Source organism: Neofelis nebulosa, chromosome 4, assembly GCF_028018385.1.
Source record: "Neofelis nebulosa isolate mNeoNeb1 chromosome 4, mNeoNeb1.pri, whole genome shotgun sequence".
Taxonomy (NCBI): domain Eukaryota; kingdom Metazoa; phylum Chordata; class Mammalia; order Carnivora; family Felidae; genus Neofelis; species Neofelis nebulosa.
Genome location: NC_080785.1, coordinates 55,483,527 through 55,497,886, shown reverse-complemented (window position 1 = coordinate 55,497,886; position 14,360 = coordinate 55,483,527). Strand labels below are relative to the sequence as shown.

The 14,360-nt window shown below is 40.4% G+C and overlaps 1 protein-coding gene across 3 annotated transcripts in view; it reads left to right on the top strand.

Moving 5' to 3' along the window:
• DNAH11 (dynein axonemal heavy chain 11) overlaps positions 1 to 14,360 on the top strand; it is a 367,119-nt gene that overhangs the window by 244,341 nt on the left and 108,418 nt on the right. For all 3 annotated transcript variants that reach the window (XM_058724852.1, XM_058724850.1, XM_058724851.1), the window contains 4 exons: positions 1,475 to 1,708; positions 5,429 to 5,575; positions 11,697 to 11,810; positions 13,860 to 14,003. In XM_058724852.1, coding sequence (XP_058580835.1) covers positions 1,475 to 1,708; positions 5,429 to 5,575; positions 11,697 to 11,810; positions 13,860 to 14,003 — 639 coding nt within the window. The remainder of the gene's footprint in view (positions 1 to 1,474; positions 1,709 to 5,428; positions 5,576 to 11,696; positions 11,811 to 13,859; positions 14,004 to 14,360) is intronic.

Genomic DNA, 14,360 nt, shown 5'->3' with positions numbered 1-14,360 from the left:
GCTTTTCAGGGCAGCCTAGGAGCCTCCTCATAAGGATCATGGTTGGGCAGAGGCCAGGTCCTCCCCCGCAACCCGCACCCCGCGTGAGGAGGTCGGACTTGGCCAGGGAAGGATTTACACTGTAAAAGACATGTGCTCACTTTTAGTTCATTCAAACAAGATAGGACAGGGATGAATTTTCTCTCTGTGTTTATTTTGCAGTGAAGCCCTTTTAAAGATAAAATCCCTCAGAGGATCTTATTTATACGGAGTTCTCTAACTTCCTTATAAGTTTAGATTCTGAGTCCACTATTTGGTAACATGCACATAGCTCAGAACTAGAGAATGCAGAATATTGAGGGTTTGCATCATTCTGTATTTGACTTTGGTTTTAAAAAAACAGAACATTAATTTTAATTTAGTGAGATGGATAGGCAGAGCAACCCCATATATACATATTTGAAACCCACTCACGGATTTGTCATGATGTTGGGAGGCTGTTAGACGTCGCCCAGGAGCAGTTGTTGTTCAGCACCAGGAACTGGCCTGTCTCTTAGCACACCCGGGTTGTAATATTAATGGTGCAGGTTTGAAACATTTAACTGCATCACCAGCCACTTGTGTGCAATTTTCCCAAAGATGTCTGAGCATTATTGACAACACTTTGGTAAATTATGTGTGACTTTCCTAAGAGTTGGTGTAGCTCATTTAATTCATATTAATTGATTTTTAGGCTTCCCTTGATTAATTGAACCTGGTTCATCTTGTACAGAATGCAATAAATAATCATTAAAATGAGGGAGATGTGACTCCACAAATTAAAAAGTTAACTACTTCAGAAGTCATAGAGGACAAAACAGAAAGAATAGTATAGTGGGGTGGGGGGGAGTTCTCTAGTAAATCTTCTAGGAGCAGTTACTCATTTTCTTTTTTTTGTTGTTGTTTTTTCCAAATGAAAATATAAATGGCATTTTTCTCCCAGAAGCAATGAGTTTTATACCTTCCCATCCTGTTTGTTTTCCCATGGGTTCTTAAAAAACCACATTTGTCAGTTTGGGTTGTGTGTGTGTGTGTGTGTGTGTGTGTGTGTGTGTGCGCGCGCGCGTGACTACTACAGTGTAGTTTGAAAGCAACACCAAAAATACTTTTTAGAGTACTCTGTCTCAGTTTCACCATTTTTTTCTTTCACATACTTGATAGATTAAAAGCAATTTGGGAAAAGCTTTGTTTGTGTTATATGTTGGCTTTGGGTTTGGTATGTGGAGGGCACAAAAATCCTTTGCCCTACTTGGCAAAGCTGAATGCTTTATTGTTATCTCCCTCATCCTGTGGCTATCTCTTAAAGACTGAGTAAGTTTTTCCAGATCCTGCCGTAATTTGTTCTGGCTTTTAGGAAAAGATACTCCATAATTTTGCTGATTCTTTTTTTTTTTTAATTACATTTTTGTTTTAACTTGAGAGAATTGCATATGAAATACAGTGTTTATGTTTTCAGGCACTGGACAAAGATTCTATTAGCCTCTTCATGGCCCACGTTCACACTAGCGTGAATGAAATGAGTACCCGGTATTACCAGAATGAGAGAAGACACAACTATACCACCCCAAAGAGTTTTCTAGAACAAATATCACTGTTTAAGAATCTGTTGAAGAAGAAACAAAAAGAGGTATCCCAGAAGAAAGAGCACTTGGTGAATGGCATCCAAAAGCTGGAAACCACAGCCTCTCAGGTATGACTAGGATGTGTTATTACTGAGTAAAATGTGTGCTCTTAAAATTAAAAAATGCACACTTTTGATGCAGCATTTCAACCCGTTTATATAAGATGCTTACTGCTTAAATTCACAGTTTAGTGACACACACCAAAAAAGCAGTGTTCATGCTTTCAAAAGTCTAGAAAGGGATTGGCCAATTATTCTGTCATGCTGGTTTCAAGAGATCCCTTCCCTTGTTGGCCTGACTCAGGACAGGGCAGCGAAGAGATGTTGAGGAACAGGCACAGCTCACTCCTCTGTTACATTCACTGGCTTTGGTGCCCTGGGTTTGTAGTTAGGAATTTTGTCACACTGGAATGGAAGTAGGATCCCTTTTGGTTTCAGATTCTAAAGCCCCTCCCCCCCAGGGGGGCATTATTTCCTGTCTGATGACATGATGTGGTTTGTTCAGATTGAGGTCCCTAAGCAGAGCCGCTTCCTCTGACCCTGGTGTCTCATCTCCTTTTGGCCTCCATCTCTCTCCATTTAAAGTATCCTCTGTAGCCTTCATCCTCAATCTGCCTGCTCCCTTGAAGGATGGTACCTTTAACCTCCAGGAGTAAATTAGGAGAGAATTAGCACACATGTTAACCATGTGTGGGTCTTTCCATCTGTCCTCTCATCTCCTTGTTGAAAAGTAAACAAGTATATGAAGTAGGTGTTGCTACTCTAATTTCATAGATGAGACAGAACCAGCCACAGAACCTGTGAGGCTGGAGTTGGAACCCAGATCTGTATTACTCTCAAGTTCAGGTATTGAGATTTTAAAGCTCCCTGTGCTGCCTCTTGGTGACTGGGGGAGAAAAGAATTAGAATGAGAAATTGTGGAGACTTTGGAAACTGGCCCAGCTTTCTCTGAGCCACTTGGGCTCTGGAGTTGGTGAGGAGAAAATTCTCCATGGTGGTCCCTTCAAGGCCAGGAATTCCAGTAGACTTCTTCAGAGTATTGTCATCTTGGACGGACTCATATGCTTCTCAGGAGATTGGGCCAGTTTTCGCCCCACATGTGCTGAATGGCCTGTTTATGTCCAGGCTAGAAATAAGCCACAAGCCAGTTGGAGAAGCCTGCAGTGGCACCTCTCACTCTGAAGGCCTGTCCGGCCACACCCTTCACGTGTCCATAGGCCAGAGCGTCTCTTGCCTCTGTGCCCTTCATCTTGTAAACCAGGAACGGCTCTCGGTGAAGCGCTGATCTGTACATAGTGAGTAGATGGACAACGACTGGGAAAGAGAAACCAACTGAGAAGGTTTCCAGGCCAGTTTCCAGGATGTGATGATGTAAGAATAGTTGTTGGGAAGCCCGCCAAAGGATATACCTATATTTGTGCATCTTTCCCTTTTCCTTCAAAAAATGTTTTTACTCTTTTTGTGTACATGTTACCTTACTCTTTTACTCTTTGCCTTCTTTCTCTTTACTTCTTCTTTCTCACTACCTTTCCAGTTCCCTCTCTTGCTCTTTGTGAAGACCTTCCTAGGAGTCCTATAGAGCTAGGAGACCATGAGTGCAGGAGATGTGTGTCCCAGAGCATCTGTGTACCTTTGAGCAATGTCCCAAACCGCACCTGTGGAAATGCTAGCGTTGACTAAACTAAACCATCAGTACTGGTGGGGCAGCCCTTGGCTAAGGAAAAAAAATGGCCTCTGCCATACTTAGAGTCTCCTTCCCAAAAAACAGAGCAAAGAGGATAAAAACAGAGTGGCGTCCATGGTGGCAGCATCTCAGCCATAGGGAAAAAGAAGAGGTTGGGGGAGAGGAAGAAAGAAAGGGACTGGTTATTGATGGTGCCTGCCAAGTTTAAGGATGCTTGGGTCTCCTTATTCCCCCTTGGCTAGAAACATCAGGCAGAAAGTCTAAGAAGATGACATGTGAAGTCTTAATTGAAGGACACTGATGATGATTTCTTTTCAATAGGTGTTTGTACGTATAATGCTTTCAATAATATCAGAGGACTGATTGGAATATTTCATAGTTCCCTAAGAGTTTTAAAAGCCTATTTATTATAGAAAGAAGCGTACTTTCTTAGGTGGGCATTTGGAAAGCCCTACCATGTAAGATAAGGCCGTGTGTGGAGCAGAATGTCTTCATGTTGAAACTTGTGTTCTGTAAAGATCTGCCTGAAGTTAATTCCACAGAGGTGAATATCCGTGCCATTTGAAATATGTGTCTAAACCTCAGCACTGTGTATTCATTGGAGTAAAGCCATAAATTCCCATTAGAGCCGCATATCCCCTCTCTAGATGTCAGCTTAGATCATCACAGATAGCTTAGTGACCTGTCTTCACGGCAAGGCCTCGCTCCCAGGGCTTGAGTCACTAGACTCTTCAGACCTAACAGCTTCCTCAGAAACGGAAATCAGGGCTTGAAATAACAGTTTCCTCCTAGTCTCTTAGATGATTCTTTGGATTGTAACCTAACATGCGACTAGTTTCCCATGGCTAAAAAGAAAAGACAAGCAAATGTCACTGTGCATTATTACCCTGAGTTCACAGAGAGGCTAAAAAATCCATCTTAGCTTAAACTATAATAACTAGTAAAGGTAACAGTAATAGTAGTAATTGTGCCATTTGAGCAGAGGTTTGAAGAGTCCTTGGATATAGTAGTGAGATGTTGTTCCACAGGATGAACCCCCTGGAGTGCCTGTAGCAACTGAGTCAAAGTAAGTGGTTATAATTATTCTCTGCTTCTTTGATTTTTGTAAACATAGTAACCTACTTCTGGAAAAAAAATGGAATTAAGCTAATGCTCATGATATTTAAAACTGCTTCCATGTGTCTCCAAGAGCCAGGTCACATTTGTTTCCCAGCACTTGACTTCTGCTTTGCTTTACGTGATTCTCAAACTTAGGAACCTAGTGGTACCTTGTCAACCTCATGAAATCCCAATTACGAGGGCAGAATCATTCTTTAGAGAAGATAAATTTGTTGATGCCTCAGAAAGACTTGAGTTCCTCAAGAGTTGAGTGAGGCCAGGAGCAGCAGTCCCCATCTAGGACCCTCACTGCTCTTTGACCCCACCCCTTCTGATGCCCACAGGCACTTGTGGTTTGCCTTTCTGTAGTAGGTGTTAAGTTGAATGTTGTATGAGGTGGAAGAAACAAGAGGACCATTTCCTATTTTGTGGAAAGAGAATAGACCTGTCTGTAGGCATTTCCATCAAAGTGAGTAACGGATTCAATGAAACTGATAGTAACTCATAACAGCCAGGGAGTACCGATGTCTCAACTTCTCTGAGCCTTTCATGGTGTTCCCTTGGAGAGCGCAAACCATGGTTCCTCCAGCTTGCCACCAAGCAAGTCTTCCTGTGGCCTCTGCTGCCTTGAGCCTGTGGCCTGCCTTTACAGGACCAGAAAAGCTGGGGGCATGAGTGATAGGTGCTTGAGTGATACGTACGCAGGTGGGGACAGCTGTTGATGTTTCCCTGACTGCACAGACTGAGGGGAGAAGGTAAATTTCTAGCTGGTGCTGACATAAATTACATTTTTCAGAAAGGAATCAGAAAACACTGTGCTGTTTGTTCCTCTGTTGGGGGGGAAGCGGGGCTGTGTTTTTGCACATGGGACTAAAGTCAGAACAGGGGAGGAAGAGATAAAAGATGCAGGCTGATAGGGATCTGTGAACTCATTTAAAAAAATAAGCTGTATCTGATATTTGTCGTTCCCAACGCAAGTTACTTGGACATAGTGACTTTTCCTTCAGGTGGGAGATCTGAAAGCCAGACTTGCCTCTCAAGAAGCTGAGCTGCAACTGAGAAATCGTGACGCCGAAGCTCTGATCGCAAAGATCGGGCTCCAGACGGAGAAAGTGAGCCGGGAAAAGGCCATTGCCGACGCTGAGGAGCGAAAGGTCAGGCTAATTCCACCATTTAGAGTGCTGAGCTATATTTAGCACAAAATAAACCTTTGTATGTGAACAATTTTGAACAACTTCCTCTCCAGGGAGCATAAAATCTAAAGAATTATTATAGTTACACATGTAACAGCATTTCACACCATGATTACCACTTGACCTTTCTTTACATTATGCATTTTCCCACCCTTTTAGCTCTTTTAATGATATGAAAGAACAATAAATACTGAGCTCATTCAAGCATATAATGGATGTGGATCTTGAACATCAGGCCTATTTGTAATACAGTAAAGGTCATGAAGTCACCTCTGAGGTTTCTAAAGGTTTTCAGTTTTTAGGCAAATTGAACAACTCAATTGTTAACAAAGCCCAATTCCATCACTTTGCAAGATGGTTTTTCAAATTTTTCCTTTTAATAATACAACTTGAGTTTATTATTAAATCCTAAGCTAAATTTCTTCTTTTTATTCGATTGAGAACCTGGCATTTTATATTACATTTTACTGTTGCAAACAATTACTCTTAAGATTATACAGATTCTGCTTTCTTTGTACCTGGGTTTCTGGCAATTCTGAAATAAATACAACTTCTTTGTCCTCTTCTTTTGCCAGACCTTGGGCCACAAATGGAAGGTATTTTTGTATATCTTATCTGTTTAGAAATTGAATATGTTTGTTTGAGATAAATTCTCTCATTTGGGACAAAAGATTATAATCAGGGATTAGTTGATTAAAAAAAGGTAAATTATAAACATGCTTATAGCTTTTGAGTCAGTAGCTTTTATGTTATGATCCTAGTGTTTTATGATTCCAGAAATACTTGAGTTCTTCTAGTGGTATTGCCATTCATTCATAGACAATTGAGTTGGGCTTTCTCCCCCTATTTTCTAATAGGTATTGAGCATGTTTACTGGTAGCTTACACAACTAAAGAGTTGAGATGTACACTGAAAATCAGAATGCTGAATAGGTTTTTTTTTAATACTTGTTTTTAAAGCTGTATGCTACATTTGCCATGGCCAATGGGCATATAATTCCTAATTTGTTAATAAGTGTTTCCATTGAGTTTCAGAGAAGCAGAGGATGTCCTTAAAATTGTACTATATTATGTTAAGCAATTAGGTATCCCATATGATGTGATTATCATAAGCCATTTCCACCCAAGGGATATTTTTCAAGCATTGCGCAAATAAGTTACGTGCTAGTACTTGTTAGATTATAATCTATCTCTCGAGATACCTTTTAGAGATCCATAAAACACTCCAGAGGTATTTTCACATTTTGTATGTGAATTCCTAAGGCAAAATCATCCTTACAAAGAGGGAAAAAATGCTTTAGCAAATGAGAACTCTTCTGACTGGTTGTTTTATGAAGTTCTTCAAACATGAAAAAGACACTATTTCTATATCTAATCCATACCAAGAAATAAACATATTTTCATTTTGCCCCTGATGGTTACTTTACTTAATTCTCAATAACAAATACTAACTGAGCAACTATTTTTGCCTGGCACAGTTCTAGGCTCTTGAGCATAGATGACGTACAAGGCACCCTCAGGTAGCTTACATTATAATGGAAAAGACCGGGAGCAGACAAGTGACAAGGGATTTGGGGTTAGTGATGAGGGCTAAGATAAAAATCAAATCGAGGTGATGGTAGAAGGGACTGTTTTAAACTGGCTGCTCACGGAAGGAGAATTATTTGTAACTAAACGATGTATAGAGATTCAAGGAACTCATCAATTGGAGCATGTGCTGTGAGCTCACATTTTGTTCACCAGTGTGCTAGGTTCTACATAGTTATTAAATGGGTGCATATGGGCACGGTGATCCTATAAAATTGGGATTTCAAGTCTTGACCCATGAGAAGTTATTAAAAAGTACATTGCCATATTTAACATAACTAAGCAAATACTGACTGCCTTTCTGTGTGCCTTGATAGTCCTTGTAGAGCAGCAGGTTAAAATTGTTCCTTGAGATTCATAAAATCATCAAGAGCCATCCAAACTGCTGACGTGACCAGCGGTGACTTCAAGTAACCCCAGCGCCATGAAGCCTATGAAAATTACTTCTTCTGTCTCTGTTTGGTTTACCAGTTCCCAATTCTAAGGTTCCAGATTCTCTGATCTCTTTCATATTGCTTTCTTTGTTGAGTGTAACCCTCATGGATTAAAGTACCTTCTAAATCACAGGGCTAATATAATCTCCTCAAAAGTTATCATCCTCCTTGATTTTGAATGGTCTTCAGATTTTGTGTGTTTCTATTCTAAATGTGGGTATAGCTGGGTTTTGAAGGACTGTCTGGGATTTCTCATACTCTGAAGGCAAATAAGAGCAGTTTATTAGATTGCTAGGACTTCTAGAAAAAAATATCATAGACTGCATGGCTTAACCTACAGAAGTTTATTTTCTCACAGTTCTGGAGGCTGGATGTTCAGGATCAAGATATTGACAAGCTTGGTTTCTCCCCTTGGCTTCCACATGGCCGCATTCTCACTGTCTTCACTTGGTCTTTCCTCTGAGTACACATCCCTGGTGTCTCTTGTGCCTGTTCAGATTTCCACCTTTTATAAGGACACCAGTTAAACTGACCTAGGGCCCACCCTAATGGGCTCATTTTTAGCTTAATCACCTCTTTAAAGGGCATGTCTGCAAATACAGTCATTTTCTAGGGGCGCCTGGGTGGCTCAGTCAGTCAAGCGGCCGACTTCGGCTCAGGTCATGATCTCACAGTCTGTGGGTTCGAGCCCCGCGTCGGACTCTGTGCTGACAGCTCAGAGCCTGGAGCCTGCTTCAGATTCTGTGACCCCTTCTCTCTCTGCCTCTCCCCCACTTGTGCTCTCTCTCTAAAAAATAAATAAACATTAAAAAATTTAAAAAAATATAATCATATTCTGAGGTACTAGGGTTAGGGCTTTGCCATATAAATTTCTGGGTGGACATATTTCAGCTTCTACTAAGCCATTGCTATTCCACTTCTTCCATGTGACCCACCATTAAATTTCATGAACCATTTGCAAGGAGCTTTTGACTAATAGCAGAAAAGCTCTGTGTACCCAAGAATGGGAGTATCTCCCGAACACTGCTTTAACAGACTGTAGTCAAGAGAAAGCCCACATTCCAAATGATCTGTGTCACTCTTCCCTCCTTCCCCAAGTTGAACCTTGCTGAGCACCACCCAGGAGTCATGGTGTGGAGGCAGTTGGACAGTGAGGCTCGAGGCTCTGCACGTCACTAAGATACACAGTATTTTCACTATTCCAGTGTCACCTGAAATACACAAATTATTGTACATGTACCTTAGAATTCTTGTGCAGGAAGAATTAAGTTCTAACTTAAGTTGTAAGTTAGGAACTTCTAGTATCATAACTGTAGCACTGGTCACCAGGATCCAGTCCCCGTGGGGGTTGGTTCCTGTGGTAATGGTGATTGTGGCATGTGACATGTAAACAAAAGTGCGCAGAAGGTATCGGGAATGAAAAAAAGCTGACCAACCTAGGGTATTTTTTTTTCATTTTCTTTCGTGGGTTTTTATTAATATTCAAGATTGCCCTGATTATAAAAATTACCCAAAGGAATGATACTCCATGAAGTGTAAAGGAGTCAGAAGGAGAAGAATAGCAACTCTCAGTCTCACAGAAATAGCACTTAAAAGTGCTTCGGGCATCTGGGTGGGTGGGTCACTCAGTTAAGCCTCTGACTCAACTTCGGTTACTGGGATCCGTCTCCGCACTATGAGTCCTTGGGATTCTCTTTCTCTCCCTTTCTCTCTGCCTCTCCACTCCTTTCTTTTTCTCTCTTGAGATGGATAGATAGATAGATAGATAGATAGATAGATAGATAAAAAGATATACTCTTCTAGTACTAAAAATCTCTATTATGGAGACCATTTTTATTTTATCTTGATTATTATTATTTTTTTACTGTTACTTTTTATTTACACTTTAGGTGGTTAACCTACAGTGCGATACTGGTTTCAGGAGTAGAATTCAGGGATTCATCGCTTACATAGAATACCCAGTGCTCATCTCAAGTGCCTCCTTAATACCTATTACCCATCTCCCACTGACCTCTGTCCATCAACCCTCAGTTTGCTGTCTATTGTTAAGAGTCTCTTGTGCTTTTTTTCCCCTCTCTCCTCACCCCCTTCCCTTATGTTCATCTGTTTTATTTCTTAAATTCCACATGAGTGAAATCATACAATACTTGTCTTTCTCTGATTAACTTATTTTGCTCAGCGTAATACATTCTAGCTCCACCCATATCATTGCAAATGGCAAAATTTCATTCTTTTTGATGGCTGAGTAATATTCTACTGTATAGACATACCACATCTCCTTTATCCATTTATCAGTCGAATGGACATTTTGGCTCTCTCTCTAAAGTTTGGCTATTATTTTTTTAAAAAATATAATTTATTGTCAAGTTAGCTAACATACAGTGTATACATGTATGTATGTATGTATGTATGTATAGTGTGCTCTTGGTTTTGGGGGTAGATTCCCATGACTCATTGCTTACATACAACATGGAGTTCTCATCCCAACGAGTGCTCTCCTCAATGCCCGTCACCCATTTTCCCCTCTCCCCCGCCCCCTGCATCAACCCTCAGTCTGTTCACTGTATTTAAGAGTCTATCATGTTTTGCCTCCCTCTCTGTTTGAAACTATCTTTCCCCTTCTCTTCCCCCATGGTCTTCTATTAAGTTTCTCAAGTTCACATATTTTAAATGATGCTCTTATAAATGATAACAAATAGCATTTATAGATTGTATCCTTATAGAAGGTAAATAACCCTGAGGTATTAATTCACTCACCTCTGCTCTCCCTTTGTTCTGCAACAGTGTTGTCTAGCACACCAAAAATGTATTCTTAGAATTTTCATTGGCCATTCCTGGAAGTTTTGACAGTTGTGGTTTTTGAGTAGTTCTCGATAAGCATGCAGAGTTTTCTTATTTACATTACAGTAGCTGTGTACGTATTGGCAAGAGATCACATCTCTACCCTGAACCAATTATGTTCATAAAAGGTGCAGTATACAGCAAAATAATGGTTAGTCAGAAGAATGGTAATTACTGCTAATAAAGCTGTAGTAGACAATATAATTTGTTGTAAGCACTATTTAATTTTATGGCATAGTTACACCTGTTCATTCCAAACACATCTGAAGAAATGCACTTTTCTTCACACGTTAAATGCCCTAGTCACCATCGCTGAAAGAGCCATTCCCCATGGTGACTGGATCCCTGTGCCCAATGGCACAGCTTTGAAACTGCAGTTCCTGCTTGGGATCAAAAATTTACTCTTCCTGCCCATTCAAATTCTGTTATGTCTCCTAAGAGGGCGAGGAGGATAAAAATTCCAAAGCTTCTCCCTTGATTTTGGTTCAGGTTTACCAGCATGGCTTCCCTATATGCATAACATATGTGTTCATGTCACGAAACTGATGCCACACCCTCTTGGGCACATGAAGAGAGTCCCTGGACCTTCAACGGTAGTGTGGATATCAGTGTCGTTGACAGACAGAAATGGGCTATTGTAGCCAGAGTTTCTTACCAGGTCCTTAGAGAAACCAGTAATTAGTCTTTATAAAAATTATATCTTTGGTTAAGTATACATAGAAATAACTATATCTTCTAGTCAGTTGAACAGAAAAAGCTTCACATTTATTCTTAAAGACTAGCCAACATAGCTTTTAGGCAAATGTAAACAAAAATTAGAGATTTCTAGCAAGAGTATTTTCTGTCGGTGTTACTGAGCCAGCCTGGATTTCCACTTATCCAGGACACTCAGAAAAAGAAAATTGAAGAGCAAAGGGATCACTACCTTGAATTTATTATTAGCAGCACCTTTTAATTAGATTAGCCAAAGCCCTTCTTGGAGCAGTTAGATACTTGAGTACATTTGCATTGGGATTTGTCACTGTATTTCATGCATATACAAAGCTTTGTGCACACACTGAGACTGAGAGAAATTCATCTTTAGGGCACGTTCCTCGCCTGTTCTAAAGAGAACCAGATGAACTGTTGAACAGCGCATCTGAGTCAGCCTACATTCTTCAGTAGTGATATTTCAGGTGGTGATTTGTGTTTGTGGGTTTGTGTGCTTTCCTCTCTGATTAGGTGACAGCCATTCAGACTGAAGTGTCCCAGAAACAGCGAGAGTGTGAAGTCGACGTACTCAAGGCTGAGCCTGCACTGGTGGCTGCAACAGCTGCACTCAATACGCTCAACAGGGTAAAGATGATCACAGGGCTTGCGGGATTCCTCCAAATAGTTTTTAAAGGTTCTCAGAGTTTGAATAACAGGACCCAGAGTGAATTCTGTGCAACCAAAGAGTTTTTAGAAAGGAAAACGAGTCCCACAAAATACTGAAGTGGGAACAAACGTTCGAGGTCATCATTAATAGTGTGACTTCCTTTCCCATGCGGGAGTCTGTCCTGCCACAGCCTGACAGTCAAGTCTCCTTTTGAATACTTGCAACACCATGGGATTTATACTTTCATAAGAGGCAGTTCTATTGTTAGCAACTGGATTTGGCCCAAATCCAGTTGTCATATTATGTGTTGCTTTAAGAACTAAGTGAAGATTCTTTATTTCCTCTGGATATAAAAAGTGGCATTAACAAGACACCCTCATGAAAAGAGCAATGCACTAGGAACAAAGACACCTAGTTTTGGCTCACATCACTTTTCCTGGTTTCACCTTATTAGCAAAACCTCATTGAGCATTTGAATTCCCCGAGGAGAAAATCATCTGTGATAGTCAGATGGGTATTGTGAGGAAAAGTAGAATTGTGGGCAATTTATTTTAGGAGCCTGCAGCTGTTTTTGTGCTGGGTTCTACTGGGCCTCCAGGGAGAATCCGGGGGATTACCAAGCCTGACGTTCTTAAGATTCAACTTCAAAGAGTAGAGGATCCAGACCTTAACTGCCTTTCAAAAAAATATTCACCTGCTTTTTCTAAGGTTTTCTTTTTCTTTTTTTGAGGAAAGCGATTGACTATGATCATAAAGTTATTATCTACATGGATATTTCTTACAGTATAAGTATAAAACTGAAAACTTTAAAAGAATATAAATATACCATGATAGAAGATTGACCTTTATGTATTCAAATACTCTGGTGCCATTAAAATATTGTTGCATAGTATTTAGTGACATGAGAAAATGTCCGTGATCTATTAAGTGAATAAAGCAGATTACAAAATAGGATATACGATATGATTTTTTTTTGTAAGAACATGCTTGTGCATTGAGAAATTAGAAAAAATAAGCAATAATAGTAACTGATTATCTCTTAGTAATGGAATTTTATGTTGTTTTTTTTTCTCAGCACTGGCATATGTATTTTCTTCTTTGTGCTTTTCTATTTTTGAAACTCTATCTTCAAATGTATTATCAGTCACCTAGACAAAATAAATTAATGTCACTTAAATATAAAGCTCACTGTATTTATAAAAAAGATGAAGATATTTGCAAATTATGAAGGAGGTTAGCTAGCTCTCAGTTACTATTAACACATTTTAAGTTTTGCTTCATTTTCACATCCTTTCCCTTCTTTGCAGTCATTTCCCAAGTAAATAGGCAGTTTGGGGTAATGGAGAAGAATCAGGTTGAATCAGGGTTTTGTAAGCAAGAGTATATGAGGTAGTTTATGAAATGTCACAGGAAATACTTTGTTTTTTTTTACATATACTACTCATAATATTAATTCCTGCCCCAAAGTATTTGCCTTAACACTTGTAGGTTATACCCTTAATGTTGTCTTTGGAGTAAATTAAGATTTTGACCAGAGGAGATTAAGAAGTTGTCCAGAGAGCAGGTTCAAGCTATACAGGTAGCTTCCCAGTTGAGAGGCATCATAGTATAATGGAAGAGATTTCTTGTGCAGAAAAAACAAAACCAAGAGGCTCTGGACCAAGGGGTTGATGTTTCTGGGAAGCCCTGGTTAAAATGTAGACGTATTACGTAGGTGGGATAGAACCCATAAACACTTTCAAAACTTTGTTTATCAAATTGCCTGGGCTCAGGGAGCAAGGCTCTGTGGGGCTGGTATATCAGAGGGAGAATTTTTTGGAAGCCAAAAAGACCAGTGCTGTTTCCGGAGTATCAGAAAAGTGTCCGGGGAAAAGTGAACCTGCTGGGGTCCCAAGGTGGAATCACTGGGTGGCAAAAACTGCCAAGCTGAGACTGGTGTGACACGGAGAGGACAGACCAGCTTGATCAGCTAACGGCTCTTCCCCAGACCTCCCCTGGTCTTCATTGTGGGTGTGCTTTTTCTTCAGGGCAATCTCACTGAGCTGAAAGTCTTTCCCAACCCACCGAACGCCGTTACCAACGTTACGGCTGCTGTGATGGTCCTCCTGGCTCCCCGGGGCAGAGTGCCTAAAGACCGAAGTTGGAAAGCAGCTAAAGTCTTCATGGGAAAGGTTATCAGACAGCCTGGCAAGATGAAAATCCCAGACACTTTGTGTTCTTAGTACCGTGGTCATATTTGACAGCAAAAGCTGTTCAAACTGAAGGAAATTACCTGCATCCTTATCGAGTGTAACCTACTGTGTGTTCTCTAGACATAGAGAATTTTTGTTTGCCAAGTTGGAGGTTAGCTTGGGGTTGTAGCAGACCTAGGTCAACACTAGCAGCACGTGGAAGGTTGCTAACCATTTGCAAAATTATGAAAGCAGTTAAGTGTAGGAGGGAGAAAATTACATGGATTTCTTATGCTGGAAAAATGTTGCTAATACACGAGAAGGTGAGGCAGAGGGGCTTTGGGGTATGTGTTTTTC